The 17,586-nt window shown below is 46.8% G+C and overlaps 1 protein-coding gene across 4 annotated transcripts in view; it reads left to right on the forward strand.

Moving 5' to 3' along the window:
- Positions 1-2,497: 2,497 nt before the first annotated feature.
- The window catches only part of SH3GLB2 (SH3 domain containing GRB2 like, endophilin B2), a 50,545-nt gene continuing 35,456 nt past the window's right edge, over positions 2,498-17,586 (forward strand). For 2 of the 4 annotated variants that reach the window (XM_082207946.1, XM_082207947.1), the window contains exon 1: positions 2,498-2,795. In XM_082207946.1, coding sequence (XP_082064072.1) covers positions 2,733-2,795 — 63 coding nt within the window. In that variant the 5' untranslated portion in view covers positions 2,498-2,732. The remainder of the gene's footprint in view (positions 2,796-17,586) is intronic. The other 2 variants (XM_082207944.1, XM_082207945.1) reach the window with 2 other exon arrangements.

Genomic DNA, 17,586 nt, shown 5'->3' on the forward strand with positions numbered 1-17,586 from the left:
CTCCCCTGCCCCCGCCCCGTGGGAAAGGGGGCGTGCGCTTCAGGGCTGATTGACGTACAGCTCAAGGGGCGGGACTCCTCTTAAAGGGGCAACGTCTCCTGTACAGTAAGGAATCCTGAGATCAATAACCCGAGACTAGAAAATTAGGGTTGTCATGTGTCCCATAGCTGTCAACTTTTCCCTTTTCTTGCGAGGAATCCTATTCGGAATAAGGGAATTTCCCTTAAAAAAAGATAAACGTTGACAGTTATGATGTGTCCCCTTTTTCCAGGACACCTAAAATTTCTGTCTGAGCGGATTTTTTAAATTTGCCAAAATGTTTCTGGCTATACGTACTTTCTGGATGAGACATAGACATAACGGGTGGCTGAAGACTTGCTTTCCTCTTCTCTTCTCCTGCCCCCCTTAGCAATATATCCCAGCTTCTCTGTAGCTTACATATAGTAGGCATATTTAAAAAGAGTCGTCATAGCATCCTCTTTTTTGCTCTTCAAAATATGGCAACCCTACTTATTGTTAGTATTATAATAACAGAATCCTCCTTTCCCTGATCCACAATAATATTCTATTGCTGCTATTGTTGTTGTTATTATTATTATTATTATTATTATTATTATTGGATTTTAGTTGCCGCAATGAACAGGTCTGGGAGCCTTTTTCTGGCTTTCTAGAATTGAGTTTCTCATTAATTTATTGATTAAAGTTTGCACATGGCTAAAAACAGTATTTCTGAAATGAGAAGCCTACTTGGTTTAGGATACTTTGTGTGTGTGTGTGTGTGTGTGTGTGTATTTGAAGGGTTGTAGCCATCATTAGACATACACAGAGTGGATCTGTTGACTAACTAAGCTCCATTAATTTCAATGGGTCTTATTCAAGAGCAGCAGACTGACATGTTTTGTTGAGGGCCACTACACTGTGCCCAAGGGCTGTATGTAACTAAGTCCTACTCTTATTGTTAGTCCTACTCTTATTCTGATCCAGTGGACCTAATTTAGTCATGGTCATTCTTTTTAATGTTAGTTCACTCACAGTCTACTGTGAGTAGAACTACATTGGATACAACCCCCAGGATCACAGCTCTACTTGAGAGCCCTGTTGAACTCAACTGTTTGCTTCTTTGTCTAACCCAGCATACCTAGGTTCAGGGCCCTGTGTACACTGAGCATGTAGAGGTCTTAGTAGACCACAAGCTTAACATGAATCAACAGTGTGATGTAGATGCAAAAAAGCGAATGATGTTCTACACTGCATCAATAGAAGTCTAGTGTCCCAATAAAGGGAAGTCATAGTCCCACTCTATTCTGCCTTGGTCTATCCTCACCTGGAAATACTGTGTCCAGTTCTAGGTGCCACGATTTAAGAAGAATATGGACAAGCTGAAACAATGTGCAGTGGAGGGTGACCAAGATGGACCAAGATGACTTGAACCAATGGCTTCAAGTTACAAGAAAGGAGATTCTGATTAAATATTAGGAAGCACTTTCAGATGGTAAGAGCTGTTTGACAGTGGAACGGACTTGCTCAGAAGGTGGTGGACTTCCCTTCCTGTATGCTTTGAGATCCCTGCATTGCAGGGGGTGAACTAGGTGACCTTTGAGGTCTCTTCCAGCTCTACAATTCTATGATTATGGGATGTCTCCACTGGTGGTGCTTCTCAGAGTAGAACCATTGAAAATAATGAACATAAAAAGTGTCTGCTGGAACAGGCCATTGGCTCATCTAGCCCAGCCTCCTGTTCTCATGGTAGCCACCCAGATTAGGTATTTGTGTGTCCATTAATTTCAATAGTCCTACTCTAAGTAGGGCCAGCATTGCATACAGCCAACAGATTGTGGGGGCTGCATCCTTAGGATCCCCAATGCCCCTCTTCTTCAATGCATGGGGCACATTAACCAATCACCCCTATGGAGGAGACAAGTGCTCATGGAAGAAAGTCCTTCAAGCAGCACATAGTTAAACTATGGAACTTGCTCCTGCAGAAGACAGCAGTGGTTCCAGGTTAACTTCAAAAGAGGATCAGACAAATTAATGGAGGAGAATAATGCTATTGGCAGTGGCCATACTCTGCCTACTGGGTTGGAGGCAGTAATGCTTCTGAATGCTTGCTGGAAACCACAAGAGAGGAAAGGGGCTCTTGTGCTCAGGTCCCCTTTGTGCGCTTACTGGTTGTGCCACTGTGAGAATAGGATGCCAGAGAATTTGGGCCACTGGCCTTATTTCACAGCACGCTTCTTCTCCATGGCAGATAAGAGTAGGAGTTAAATTCTCAAATGCAAGTCTATCTCATACTCTGTGGGGGGGAACAGCCACTGCACTGATTTCCTGCTTCGGGGGTTTTCCCTTGGGGGAATCCGGTTGGCCATCGTGGGAACAGAATGCTGGGCCCCTTTTGGCCTGATCCAGTAGCCAGGCTGTCCGTATGGAAATTCCTGGCCGGGCCGCCGTGCGCCCTGCGCTTTAAGAGGCCGCCCAAAGGATGCCAGAGGGCGCTGATGGGTCCTCCTGGGGGGTGGGAGGAGGAGGAGAAAAGGCGTTGTGTGCACTCGAGGATCTGCCTCGTCCGCTTGATATTTATTTATTTCCATCCTCCCTAGAGCTGGGCAGGTGGGCGGAAAGGAGGGCGCAGGAGCTGAGCATCCAAGCAGGGAGCGGCTGAGACGGATGCCCCGGCAGCCTCGCTAGCACGGCCTCCTCTCTCCGCGGTCCCATTTTTTTGTGGGTGCTTGGGCATGGATTTCAACATGAAGAAGCTAGCCTCCGACGCGGGCGTTTTCTTCACCAGGGCTGTTCAGGTAAGATAAATAAAAAGCAGTCCCAGGGCATTGTTACCAGGAACTTAATTGCGCGCGGGGGGTGGGGTTCCCTCCGTCTGTTGCACTGAGGAAAAGATGTTTACTTGCTTATGTCTCCCCCCACTCCGCTTCCAGCGTTAAGGGGTTTAATAGAACAGATGCTACTTCAGTTTCTGACCTTGCGCTTAAAACTGTGTTTGCATATAAAATACACCACCCCATATAGATACAGATATAGATATTCCCAGCTGCTGTTTTTAATGAGCAGATTTTCCCAGCCTGTCTCCTACATAGAACTGCATTGGCCAAGGCACTTAAAAACTGTCATTTGAAAAATCGTAGCTATATATCCAGCAACGGTTTCCTGCAGATGGATCAGATCGGCTTCCTTTTAATATAATTTTTGTAGTTTTTCTTCTATAAGTAAATTGGTTTTGCAGCCTGGTTCCTGCCTTTGTGGGTGGGCTTTGATCCATAATCTCTGCAAACAATTTTTTACCTCTGTCTCCTAGAATCTCTGGTACTGGGGGCTTATTTAACTAATGGCTGAGTGTTTTGTGGGTAGGGGAGTGTAAAGTTCCCTGGTAGAGGGTTGAGTCTGGCAGTATTCTCCCCTCCACAAAAAAAACCCCACACCTTGATTTGTTTAGCTGCAGTCCCCTGATAATAGCAAGTGTGACATTTTATACAGTGCCTGGATTGTACGCTGTTCCTGCAAAAAGACAGATGGTTAGAAGTGAGGTTGGCCCATCCGATGACTTATGCAGCAGTGGAGAGGGCTCGATTTTAAAGCTGGCTAGAAACCTCCTGAATGGGCTTCTCATCTCCATAGTTGACCCACTATCTTTGCGGTATAAATGTGAAAAGGTTTTTCAGTAAGGGAACCTACCATGCAGCAGACTCTATTGCAGCTTTGAGGGTAAATCAACTCTACAATAGATCGGTGGTAGAGCAGCTGCTTGGTATGCAGAAGGCCCCAGGTTCAATCCCCAAAGGCATCTCTAGGCAGCGCTGGGAAATAAACTCACTGTCTGAAACCCAGGAAAACTGCTGCAAGTCAGACGATACTGAGCTAGGTAGGCCAAGGGTTTGACTGTCTTCCTAAGAAGGGCGATAACTCAGTGACAGAGCAACTGCTTTGTGTGTAGAAGGTCCCAGATTCAATTCTCAGCAGCATCTCTAGCCAGGGTTGGAAGACTGGACAGCACTGAACTGGATGGACCAATGTTCTGGCTCTGTATCAGGCAGCTTCCTATGTAAACACGGGCCCTCTAGCATGTATCTAGGGTTGCCTTCTTACTCAGGAGTAAAGCACAAACCTGCTAAGGACAGGGCCTGAGCCTTTGCTTCTGGGATTGCAGCCTTGCTTGAGTGTAAGCCCCATCGAACTTGACATTTGCTTTGTCTAAATAAACTGGCCCAGGATCAGGGAGGCCTGTAATTTGTGCTTTATTCAGGTGCAAATGACAGGTGTGTCTGCTGCTGTTCTATCAAAAAGCGTGATGCGTACTTCATGGCCTCTTTGGCTGGAACCCTTTGAAGATACGCACTTAATTTGCATGTCCTAAACATGTAATGTGATGAAACCAAACTGTTGTAACTCTACTTGCCCGTCTCCATTTCTTGAGAGGTCCCTCCTCTTCCTCGCCTCTGAAATGTAGATGTGTAACCTCCATAAGGCAGCTGCTGGTCTGGTCTTATAGTTCAGTATGCACATGGAGCTACATGGACTATGTGCACACCATACGTTTAAACTGCAGGACTTCCCCCAAACACTCCTGCAAGTTGTAGTTCACTAAAGGTGCTGGAGATTGTAGCTCTTTGTGGGCGGGGGGGGGGGCAAACTATCATGGGAAAGCCATGTGCTTTAAATGTATGGGGTGTATGCAGCGCGAGGCCTCGTCTGCACTTGTAATTTGCAGCAGGACCATACCACTTTAAGCAATGATTACTCCCCCACCCAGTTGTCCAAGGAGCTGTAGTTTACCCCCCACAGAGCAGCACCCCTAGCAAACTACAATCCCCAGGATTCTTGGGGGGGAGGAAACGTGCTTTAAATGTGTGGTATGTATGCAGTCATAAATAGATTGCTGCAGGGTTTGCGCCCCTTATTTCACTTTCTTGGCTGAGACCTCTCTGTAGGGACTATTTGAAATCCCTGCAGAGGGGAGAGTTGCTGTTGTACTTGGTTGCTGCTTGGTGGCTTCCTATTGGGACATCTAGTTGCCCCCAGCAGTTGGGCTCTTTCTATGTTCATGGAATCCTGTTGGATACCACTGATACTGATATTGAACAGTAGCTGCTAGTCAGCACCACACCCTGGGTCCTGCCTTATGGTCTTCCAGGGATTTAGGTTTGGGTCCTACAGAGCCTATTGCTGAATCCTTTGGCCCGTAAAATCATGTGAGCAGATAAATTTGATGCCTTGAAGTATGGAAACTAGTGGAAGAACCTCCAACTGGGTTGAAAAGCACGTAAGAAGCTTGCCTTACAAAGAGTCAAGCCACTGATCCCATCCAGCTCTGCATTGTCTACGCCATGGGTAGGCAAACTAAGGTTCGAGAGCCAGAGCCGGCCCAATTGCCTTCTAAATCTGGCCTGCGGACAGTCCAGGAACCAGCATGTTTTTACATGAGTAGAATGTGTCCTTTTATTTAAAATGCCTCTGTGGGTTATTTGTGGGGCATAGGAATTCATTCATTCCCCCCCCCCATTAAAAAATATAGTTTGGCCCCCACAAGATCCTAAGGACAGTGGATCGGCCCCCTGCTGAAAAAGTTTGCTGACCCCAGGTCTACACTGATGGGCAGCAGTTCTTCAGGGTTTTAGGCAGCCCCATCTGGACATGCCATTGGGGATTGAACCTGGGACGTTCTGCATGCAAAGCAGATGCTCTACTGCTGAACCACCACAGATCTACAGTACCTTCAATTCTCATTTAAATAACGAGGAAATGCAGTGTCTCACAATGAGCCCCAGTTCTGAAGCCTTGCAGCTGCCTTCTAAATCAATCTCTTCTCAGGAGGGAGGCTTTTCCGGACAAGGTACTGAGTTCATGGTGTTGGGCCATCTTGGATAATGGCACATATGTGATTAGAAGGTTAGCTGGTTGACAGGCTCTGTTTGAGTTGGCAAGTCAGTAGTGTCAAGGTTGAAAGAATGTCCTGTTTCATTTTGTTTTTAAAGTGCAGGCTGGAGCTGTACTGTGATCTAATCTAATCTTGCCACGTTTGCTTCTGTTGTGTACTAGAGATGAAAAAGCTTCTGAGACTTGGCACATTTGTCAGCTGGATTTATTCACCTGGATGTTTTTTGGTTCCCTTCTTCAGTAAATCATTGTCTATATTTTGTGGGTTTTGGAGATGCCAAATGAACCCTCTTGTTAGTCTGAGCAGGTAGAGTTGTTGTCCCAAACCCATAAAAATGAAGTCCAGGTTGGGTGTGGTAGGTGCATCAGGTGTCTTGTGCAAGAATGGGGAACCTCTGGCCTCCCAGATGTTGCCAGCTCCCTAACATTGTTCCTGATCCTTGACCATGTACAGAAATGGTCAAGCTCAATGGTGGAGCTTTGCATGCAGGAGGTCCTGAGTTTTACCTCTGTTTTTATCACCAGGTAGGGTTGGGAACATGGGTGGCGCTGTGGTCTAAACCACAGAGCCTAGAGCTTGCTGATCGGAAGGTCGGAGGTTTGAATCCCCGCAACGGGGTGAGCTCCCGTTGTTCGGTCCCTGCTCCTGCCAACCTAGCAGTTCAAAAGCATGTCAAGTACAAGTAGATAAATAGGTACTGCTGCAGCAGGAAGGTAGACGGCATTTCCGTGCGCTGCTCTGGTTTGCCAGAAGTGGCTTAGTCATGCTGACCACATGACCCAGAAGCTGTCTGTGGACAAACGCCAGCTCCTCAGCCTATAGAGCGAGATGAGTGCGCAACCCCAGAGTTATCCGCAACTGGACCTAACGGTCAGGGGGTACCTTTAGCTTTACCTTTAGGGTTGGGAACATCCCTTGTGCAAAAAACCCTGGAGAGCTACTGCCAGTCAATGTAGGCATTACTTAGCTGGATGGACCAGTTGTCTGATTTGGTAAAAGACAGCATCCAATTCAGCCCTTCTGTTTGTAACCATGAAGACTAGAATCTTATGTTATTTTTAAGGCAAAGGTTGTAGCTCAGCAGCAGAGCCTTTGCCTTGCACACAGCTGGTCCCAGGTTCAATCCCTGACGTCTCCAGATAGGGTCGGGAATGTTCCTTGGATAGCTGTTGCTGGTCAGTGTGGACAATGTTGAGCTAGATGGACCAATGGTCTGACTCACCCCAGGAAGGAGAGGAGGGGGCAGTAGGGCTTGTTTTGTCTCTGCTTAGCCTACCCCTGCAGAATTGTCATGAGGATAAGGGGGTTGGGGGCTATGTACTCCACCATGAGCTCTTTGCAGAAAGGATGGAATAAAAACATACTGTATTGGCCTGCATATAAGCCCCACTTCCCCCCTAAATTCCGACCATGGAAAGTGCAGCTTATATTCACGACCTTACAGTATGAAGCCAGGAGCACGGGGGCAAACAGCACCAGGAGCAGGCAAAGCAGTGTCTGCCCCATGTGTAGTCCCCTGTCCTCTCTCACAAGTCCGGGAAGGGAGAGAGTGAGGAAGGGGAAAGGCCACTGGCAACGCAGTACGGCTCCAATCCACCCCCCACCCCCAGTATGCAGCCAGGAACAGCAAGGAATGGAGCAGCTTATATTCGGATATTTATTTATTCCCCCCCTCCAATTTTAAAGGTGTGGCTTATATTTGGGTGCGGCTTATATTCGGGCCAATACGGTAATACATGGCTGCCTGTCGCTTAAGGTTTCTCTGAACAGGTCTCATGGGTGATGGTCTGCCTTTGGAGCAGTTCATATAAAGAGAAGAAGAGGCTGGTATAAATACATTTTAAGTGTTTTAAGTTTAAACATCTAAATTGTATATGATTCAGCACACACATGCACACCCCAGCACCATTTCAATGTCACCTATTGAACTTGGCAGTGTTATCAGGAAATTTAAAACAGCTTTGCAAATCTGTTCATGGGTCTCCTGTATTGGTCATTTTTGCCCCTCAAAGAACAGCAGCAGCAAAACCAAACTTTCCTTTTGTGAAGCTTCCAAGCTTCCCAACATGCCAGTGTGGTGCAGTGGTTAGAGGGTCAGAGTAAAACCTGGGAGACTCAGGTTCAAATCCCCCACTCGGCCATGAAGCTCACTGACTGGACCTGAGCTAGTCACTGCCTCACACCTAACCTTTTTCACTAGCCCCAGATAGCATGGCCAGCAGTTGGGGGATGAGGGAGGTGAGCAACAACTGGAGGGCCAAAGGTCTGAACTTCTACATTGGTTGCACCCCCACTTCAGTAGTCTCTGACATATGCAGACCATAGAATAGTAGAACCACAGAATTGTAGAACTGGAAGGGCCTCCGAGAGTGATCTAAAGGTAAAGGTACCCCTGACCGCTAGGTCCAGTAGCGGATGACTCTGGGGTTGCGCGCTCATCTCGCTTTATAGGCCAGGGGAGCCAGCGTTTGTCCACAGACAGCCTCCGGGTCATGTGGCCAGCATGACTAAGCCGCTTCTTACGAACCAGAGCAGCACACGGAAACGCCGTTTACCTTCCCGCCGGAGTGGTACCTATTTATCTATTTGCACTTGACGTGCTTTTGAACTGGTAGGTTGGCAGGAGCTGGGACCGAGCAACGGGAGCTCACCCCATTGCCGAGATTCGAACTGCTGACCTTTTGATTGGCAAGCCCTAGGCTCTGTGGTTTAGACCACAGAGCCACCCATGTCCCTGAGAGTGATCTAAAAAGGTAAAGGTAAAGGGACCCCTGACCATTAGGTCCAGTCGTGACCGACTGTGGGGTTGCGGCACTCATCTCGCTTTACTGGCCGAGGGAGCCGGCGTACAGCTTCCGGGTCATGTGGCCAGCATGACTAAGCCGCTTCTGGTGAACCAGAGCAGTGCATGGAAATGCTGCTTACCTTCCCGCCAGTAGACCTATTTATCTACTTGCATTTTGACGTGCTTTCGAACTGCTAGGTGGGCAGGAGAGAGTGATCAAGTCCTGTTTAAAATAAACAAGTGTTGTGTAGCGCACCAGTCTGAGCTGTTTGTTTGTGGGATGACTAGCTTTTGAGCAAGTTGTTATTGCTGTTGTTTTTTTAATCGAAAGGACAAGCACCGTCTCTTGCTTCAGAGTCTGTGCAGATGATGGTTTGTCTCATAGTTATGAAAAGGAGCAGATGGAGTCTGACTTTCCAGCAGTGTAAAAGGAGGGAGGAGAGTGGAACTCCTGGTGTGCAAGAAATTGTGTTTTAAACCTTCCATCTCAGGGATGCGGAAAGTTCTTCTGCTGATACATTTTCATTTGGCCTACACAAAACCTCTGCCGTCCTTCGAGGCTGGACTTTTGTGGTGATGTTTTATTTCTGGGCACTTAAAAAGCTCAGTGTTTTGTCCCTGGTGGAAAATGTGCTATTTAGGAGGGCTAGCAACATCTTGTCTTTAGGAACATTAGTGCGTTGCGTCCACCCTGTACTGTTTCGTCTAAACTGACTGGCAACAGACCTTCTCCACCCTGCTTTTCAACCTGGAACCTCCTGCATCCAAAGCAGATGCTTTGTCACTGAGCTACAGCCATTTCCCTGAAAAGCAAGATGCTAGTTCTCATAGTTTTGAATAAAGAATTAATTGAAAACAGGAATCTAGCTCAGTATCATCTAGGCTGGATCTAGACACATCAGAGAAGTGTTTCACTTTAAAGTGTTGTAAATATAAACAGGGAAAACAGGTAGAGAAAAATGGGACTCCACATCGCCACCTGGTGGCACAATGTTATATCGCATGTACAACGCATATAAAGGGTAAAGGGGACCCCTGACCATTAGGTCCAGTCGTGACCGACTCTGGGGTTGCGACGCTCATCTCGCTTTATTGACCGAGGGAGCCGGCGTACAGCTTCCGGGTCATGTGGCCAACATGACTAAGCTGCTTCTGGCGAACCAGAGCAGTGCACGGAAACGCCATTTACCTTCCCGGCGGAGCGGTACCTATTTATCTACTTGCACTTTGACGTGCTTTTGAACTGCTAGGTTGGCAGGAGCAGGGACCAAGCAATGGGAGCTCACCCCGTCGCGGGGATTCGAACCGCCGACCTTCTGATCGGCAAGTCCAAGGCTCTGTGGTTTAACCCACAGCACCACCCGCATCCCCATATACTGTGTACTGTACCATAAATAGCTTTTTCTTTACCAGTCTAGCTGAGCCCCTACCCTGACAGGCAGGGGCTCTCCAGGGTTTCAGGCAGGAGACAATCCCAGCCCCTCCCTGAAGATCCCATCTGGGATTGAACCTGGGACCTTCTGCATGCCAAGCAGGTGCTCTACCACTAAGTTACAACCCTCTCTTATTTAAAATAATGGGCATGGAGAACTTGGCTCCATTCCTGTGAGTCTGCTCTTACTTGGATACAACCCTTGGAATTATCTGCCATGTCCACACCCATATATTTAAAGCACACCTCAAATAATCCTAGAGACTGTAATTTGTTAAAGGTGCTGGAATTGTAGTGCTTTGTGGAGTACAGTTCCCAGGATTCTCTGGGGGAAAGCCATATACTTTGAAGGCATGGTGTAGATTTGACCATGGTGGTCATGGTACTTGGAATTTACATTGCACTCATAGGTGGAGCATCTGCTTGATGCAATAAACCTCAGGCTTGGCCTGCCTATGAACTGGAATGAGGTGGTGGAGTCCTGAAGTGGTAGATCGCAAGTGAGGGAAATTATCTATCTATCTATTTATTTATTTATTTATTTATTTATTTATACCCCGCCCATCTGGCTGGGCCTCCCAAGCCACTCTGGGCGGCTTCCAACCAAATATTAAAAACACAATACATCATTAAACATTAAAAACTTCCCTAAACAGGGCTGCCTTCAGATGTCTTTTAAAAGTAAGATAGTTGCTTATTTCCTTGACATCTGCTGGGAGGGCATTACACAGGGTGGGCACCACTACCGAGAAGGCCCTCTGCCTGGTTTGGTTCTCTGTAATCTCACTTCTCTCAGTGAGGGAACCGCCAGAAGACCCTCGGTGCTGGACCTCAGTGTTCGGGCTGAACGATGGGGGTGGAGACGCTCCTTCACATATACTGGGCTGATGCCATTTAGGGCATTAAAGGTCAGCACCAACACTTTGAATTGTGCTCGGAAACGTACTGGGAGCCAATACAGATCTCTCAGGACCGGTGTTATATGGTCTCGGCGGCCACTCCCAGTCACCACTGTTGAATATGCCCCAGTATTGAGGTGGTGGTGGTGGGACTCCTTGCAAGATGATACAGATATATCAGTGATGGAGGCCTGAACACAGCAGGGAGGAGGCTGAAATAGCTTTCTCCTTGCAGGGAGTCTTTGCACACAAAGGAGCTTTAAAAACGTGTCACTGGGAAATCTTCCTAGGCAATTTCAGGTAATTATCATCAGGAATATTTTAGATTATATTGGATGTTTCCCTGTGTGTTCCCGTCTCCGCTGCTCCCCCCCCCCCCGAGAATAATTTGATTTACTATGTTGTTTTACTTGCGTTTAGTAAACAAAGCGAAAGCCTTTGACACTGCCAAGCTTGCCTGAATGTGGCCATTAGCGATCAGCATTCATTCATTGTTGCTGATGAACTTGGAGGATTTCCACAGAAAAATGAAGGTGCTGAAATATTTCCCATCCAACATCACGGCCTGCTGCTATGAGAAGGTAGACTCACGGACAGAAGGGGGAATGGAAGAAGTCTTACAAAAGTCCCCCCCCCCCCGCAAAAAAATGGAGCAGATACCAAGCATCACAGTTTCCAGTTTTATACAGTGGTATAAGAGGGACGCGGGTAGCGCTGTGGGTTAAACCACAGAGCCTAGGACTTGCCAATCAGAAGGTCGGCGGTTCGAGTCCCCGTGACGGGGTGATCTCCCGTTGCTCGGTCCCTGCTCTGCCAACCTAGCAGTTCGAAAGCATGTCAAAGTTCAAGTAGATAAATAGGTACTGCTCTGGCGGGAAGGTAAATGGCGTTTCTGTGCGCTGCTCTGGTTCACCAGAAGCGGCTTAGTCATGCTGACCACATGGCTCCCTCGGCCAGTAAAGCGAGATGAGCGCCGCAACCCCAGAGTCAGCCACGACTGGACCTAATGGTCAGGGGTCCCTTTACCTTTACCTTTATAAGAACATAGGATGCTGCCTTCTACTGGTTCAGTGCTGAACTGGATGGATTGATGTTCTGTCTCTGAATAATGCAGCTTCCTGTTTAATCTAGCCCTTTATTCAGAATAATGAGGACTAGTATTTTAACAAAGGCTCCTCCTCCTGAAACCCTCTCAGTCTGTTTAGACAGAACATTGGTCCATCTAGCATACACTGTATGACACACAGGCTGACTGTGTCTCTCCAGAGAACAATGTTCCATCTAGGTCAGTATTGACTGCACCATATATCTTCAAGTTTGAAAGAGGATTAGACAAATTCATGGAGGAAAGGACTATCAACGGCTGCGAGTCATGACGGCCTTGCTCTGCTTCCATGGTTGGAGGCAGTAAATGTTTCTGAATACCAATTGCCAGAAGCCCCAGGAGGGAAGATGGCTCTTGTGCCTGGGTCCTGCTTCCCATCATGGGCATCTGGGTGGCCACTGCGAGAACAGGATGCTGGAGTAGATGGACCATTGGTCTGATCCAGCAGGACTCTTCTTATGTTCTTATATTCTCAGACCCAGGTCCCACTTTTAATCCTTTTAATCCAAAACATGCATTTGTTAGTCTTTTCCTATATATTTGCATGGTGGTGGTGCTCCTGTTGTGACATGGATCAGGCCACAACTCAGTGGGTCCAAACCTACCAATTGAAGACCAATGGGCAAAGGTTTCAGGCAGGGGGTGTTCCCAGCCCTATTTGGAGCTGCCCTCAGGGATTGAACCTGGGATCTTCAATGTGTAGATGCTTTGCTGAGCTGCATGGCCCTTGCCCACTCTGCCTCCTCCAAAGCAAGTTCAGGGTGAGACTCAACTTGGTTGGCCCTGCATATTGACAAGGCCAGCTTCCTATGAAGGCTAAAGTGCAGGCTGATCTGAATTCCCATTTTGTCAATGGCACTTAGTCTTTTCAGTGGGAGCCCTGTGGCGGTCAAACTCACACCCTCCGGGAGAATGGCCCAGCTACCTCTCCTTCTGGTTTTGAATGGGCTTGGAAGGCATTTGACACTAGCTTCATATTTTTATGTTCTTTATACATTTTTCTGTGTTTCTATGGTTTTCGTGTTTGAATTGACTTACAATTGCTTCCGATTGTTCATTTTTGGTGGGTTTTGTTAGCTGCTTTGCCAAAGGAGTTTTACCTTGAAGATGTGATATAAATACCTGGCATTATCATGGTTATTTAATTAGACATAGAACAGCAACATGTTCCCAGTAAATGTGCATAATTCCTCCAATCGTTTTTGCCTAATTCTAGTTTTCTCGGCTGTGGGAGAAGGGCAGGGTCACTAGAGGGCTGAGACATGTTTAAGGCGCGTTTCTGGCTTCCCAAATTCCAGCAGTCATTTCCCGCCCACATCAAGACTAGAAACTTTATTTTTATTTTTTAAATGAAAGCATTCTACACTCCTGTACCATTGCTACCTAGGTCAGCTGCTCTGATTATTTGCTATTGTAATGGAAATGAGAATGAGGTCTTTAAAGCTCCCTAAGTATTCCTCCTTATTCTACCTGAATCAGTTTCTCAATTCTCATACAAATGACTTCAGAAAAGAAAAGGAAAGAAGAGTCTTCTGGGCGGCGGCGGGGGGGGGGGGCGGGGGAGGATACCCTGTTTCGGATCTGTAAGGGTTTCTGAAGACTTTAAAACAAATAAAATAAGGCGTAGGTTGGAGTCAGCACCAGATATCAGAAGGGAGAGAGGCGTGTTTATAAATAGCAATTCATATCATTGCACCCTCTTCATATTGTTTTGCAGATGAAACGTTCCATGCTGCTAACTGGGAGGCTTTTTTTATATATATATAAAAGGGGGAATCACAAATATCATAGGGGCATTGTGGAACCTTGTCCTTAAGGTTTTTGTGAGAGCGGAGGCAGCTGACAGTAAGATTTAAGACCCCTTGAAATGTACCAGGCAATTTCAGAATCACTTGTATAATCTCTCTGCTACCAAAAGGAAAAAGAAATGCAAACACTGCAACAATACAGTGATCCCACCACTTATGCCGGGGGTTATGTTTCTGCGTATATGTGAAATCGCGTAAAGTGGGGAGGGCAGTATTGGTTAGAGTGTGATGCTGATAATGCCAGGGTTGCAGGTTTGATCCCCGCACGGGACAGCTGCATTTTCCTGCATTGCAGGGCATTGGAGTGGAGATGGTTCTTAGGGTCCCTTCCAACTCTCGTGATTCTATGATTCACTATGATTTCTTTTAAAAAGAAAGAGAAGTCTCCCTCCTCCACCTGTTACGGAACTTCCTCTCCTTTTCCTCAAAGTAGTTTTCACTCCCAAACAGCAGCGTAAAGGTGTCTTCCCATTGTGGTTAAGGGGGTGCTGGTTAGAAGCTAGTTTTTGCGTGCACTTTTACTCAACCCCATTACATTGCAATCAAATGGTCCACTCCAGAACACCAGTTTTATGTGGCACCAGAGAATCCCTCTTCCAGCACCGATCGATCTTAACAAAATTAATGTTCTCACTGTAATTGCATTGGCCAGATGGAATCAACTAGTGGGAGACCTTTGCTGTAGCTCAAAAGAGTTGGCCGTATTGCATCTGTCTGGGGAGCCAAGAAGTCAGGCTGTGCTCATAGGAGTGAGTCCATGTCTTGGTCGTGATGCAGCAAAAAGTTCTGAAACAGGCTTGCGTACAACTGGGCTTTTCGGAGGTCATCCTGTTCTCAGAGTGGCCAAGCAGATGCCTGTCCAAATGGGGCAGGACCTGAGCCTAACACTACTATCCAGTTGTTTTTCCCACTCTCTGGTATTCAGAGGTAGCCTGACCCTGGGCACGGAGGTTATATTCCCACAAAAGACCACATGAATCGGAGCAGTGGCTCATCTTCTCCAGCACATTGTTCTCACAGTGGCCAACCAGATGCCCCAATGAGAAGCCTACAAACTAAGGGCAGCAGTAGCACTCTTCTCACTTATGATTCCCAGCAAACTTGTATTCAGAGGCTTAATGCCTCTGAAAGTGGAGGTAGAACATCAGAAGCTGCCTTATACAGAGCCAGACCAAAGGTCCATTGAACTCAGTATTGTCTTCACTGACCGGCAGTAGCTCTCCAAGGTTTCTGATGGGCCTTCTACTTGGAGATGGGGTTTAAAAATCAGCCTCTCTTCCATGGGGAACTCTGGGAACTGTAGCTCTGTGAGGGATATAAAGGTAAAGGGACCCCTGACCATTAGGTCCAGTCGTGGCCGACTCTGGGGTTGCGGCGTCCATCTCGCTTTATTGGCCAAGGGAGCTGGCGTACAGCTTCCGGTTCACGTGGCCAGCATGACTAAGCCGCTTCTGGTGAACCAGAGCAGCGCACAGAAATGCCGTTTACCTTCCCACTGGAGCGGTACCTATTTATCTACTTGCACTTTGAAGTGCTTTTGAATTGCTAGGTTGGCAGGAGCTGGGACCGAACAATGGGAGCTCACCCTGTTGCGGGGATTCGAACCGCTGACCTTCTGATCAGCAAGTCCTAGGCTCTGGTTTAACCCACAGCGCCACCCGCGTCCCTTGTGAGGGATATAGGGATCTGCAAAAAACACTTAGCACACCCCTTCAGCTATGGTTTGCAGGGTGCTTTGGGGGAAGCCAAGGCTATTGGTAGGATACTGCTTTCATAATAATAATACTGCATATTACTACTTTAATAATACTGTATATTACTACTATAATTTTGAATTATTTTGTTATGTACAACGATACAAAGAGTGAGAGATACAGAAATGAACAATGGCTTTCCGGTTTGATATCATATGGCCTGCAACTTAAGAAAGAAAATTATGCAGAGAAATGGTTATTGCAGAGAGATAAAAACAATGTCATGAGTAATAAGATAATGATCCCACAGAAGCACAGCAGAACAGTCAGTGATAAGTCCTGGACAACATAAAATTACAGAAAAATAAAGTTGGAAAGGACCCTGAGGGTCATCTCATCCAACTCACTGCAATGCAGGAATCGAATCCAGATAAAATCATACTTGAATGAATTATCACCATTTAGCTGCATAGTCTATAGCTTTGCCTTTGCCTCTGGAAACTCGTAAAGAATGAGTGAGTTTTTCTGACATTGCAGTCAATAAGGTACTAAGGTCAAAAAGCCAAGTTAGTCCTCCATTCCTGGGCATTGCTTTGTCAAAGAGTTTAATTCATCCACTCTACTTTGAAATCCTGAATAGCAAATCCTAAGTAATTTATGGTGCTAGAGGAAAATTTGGCAAGGGGGGGGGGGAGCTGCCAATGGTAGGCAATTTTTAAAATGAAAACACAGAGAGACAGTGAGAACAGAGGAGCAGCTCCTTCTAGTGGTAGGAGGAAAAACAATGCAGGAGACAAACCCCCAGAGGAATGTGACACAAAAAAGCAAGGCTGCCTGGACCCATGCTTTGGCTCTGGAGCTGCAAAATCAATTCCATGCCCTCACCTCGGACACGGATTCTCAGCCGGAGGAGCAAGAACAGCGGCTGCAGACCTCAGACCACACCAAAGTGGCAGTGGAAGGTACAGTGCGCATAATGATTCCTCACATGATTCCCCAGAGAAGAAAGAGATGTCTGGTGGTGGCAAGTGACTCCCTACAGAGGGGGACAGAGGCATCAGGGTGTGGAGGAATGACTCATCCTTTCACTTGTCTCTACACAAATGCACAGAGCATGGGAAGCAAGCAAGAAGAACTTGAACTCAAATACAGGATGTCAAATATGACCCAGCGGGCATTACTGAAACCTGGCGGGATGAAACTCATGACTGGAAAGTAGAAACTGAGGGGTACAACTTGCTCAAAAGAAATAGATCAAACAGGAAGGGAGGAGCAGCAGCATTTTATGTAAAGGATGTGTACACTTGTGAAGAGATCCATGACCTGGAGCATGGAAGGCAGACTGAATGTGGGTGCAGGAGAGGGAAACAGCAGATGATGGCTTTCTAGAGCAGATTACCAAACATTCACAAAGGAGAAATATAGTTGTCATGGGAGACTTCAACTGTCCTGATATCAGCTGGGACTCAAACTGCCAAGAATGTAAGGACCAACCAATTTCCTCATTGCCCCGCTGACACTTTCATTTCCTGGAAGGTCAAAGAAGCAACAAGGGGGGTCATCTGTATTGGATCTGGTCCTCACCAAGAGAGAGTAATTGATCAACAAAGTGTAAGTACTAGGAAGCTTGGGAGGAAGTGATCATGTCTTTCATTATGCACTGGCAAGGGAAAACTGAGTGTAATCGGACATGAACTCTGGACTTGAAGAGGGCTGATTTCCAGAAGCTTAAGGAACTACTGGGTGTAGTCCCATGGTCAGAAATATTCAAATAGAAGGGAATCAAAGATGGATGGGAGTTGTTGTTGTTCCACGTCTTTATAAATGACTTGGATGAAATTGAGGGGATGTTCATCAAATTTGCAGATGACACCACACTGGGAGGGGTAGTTATTGTCACAGAACACAGAATCAGGATTCAAGATGACCTTAACAGATTGGAAAACTGGAACCAAACTGAGGACTCAGCTAGGCTGGCA

This window comes from Podarcis vaucheri (genome assembly GCF_965113315.1).
Source record: "Podarcis vaucheri genome assembly, chromosome: Z".
Classification (NCBI taxonomy): domain Eukaryota; kingdom Metazoa; phylum Chordata; class Lepidosauria; order Squamata; family Lacertidae; genus Podarcis; species Podarcis vaucheri.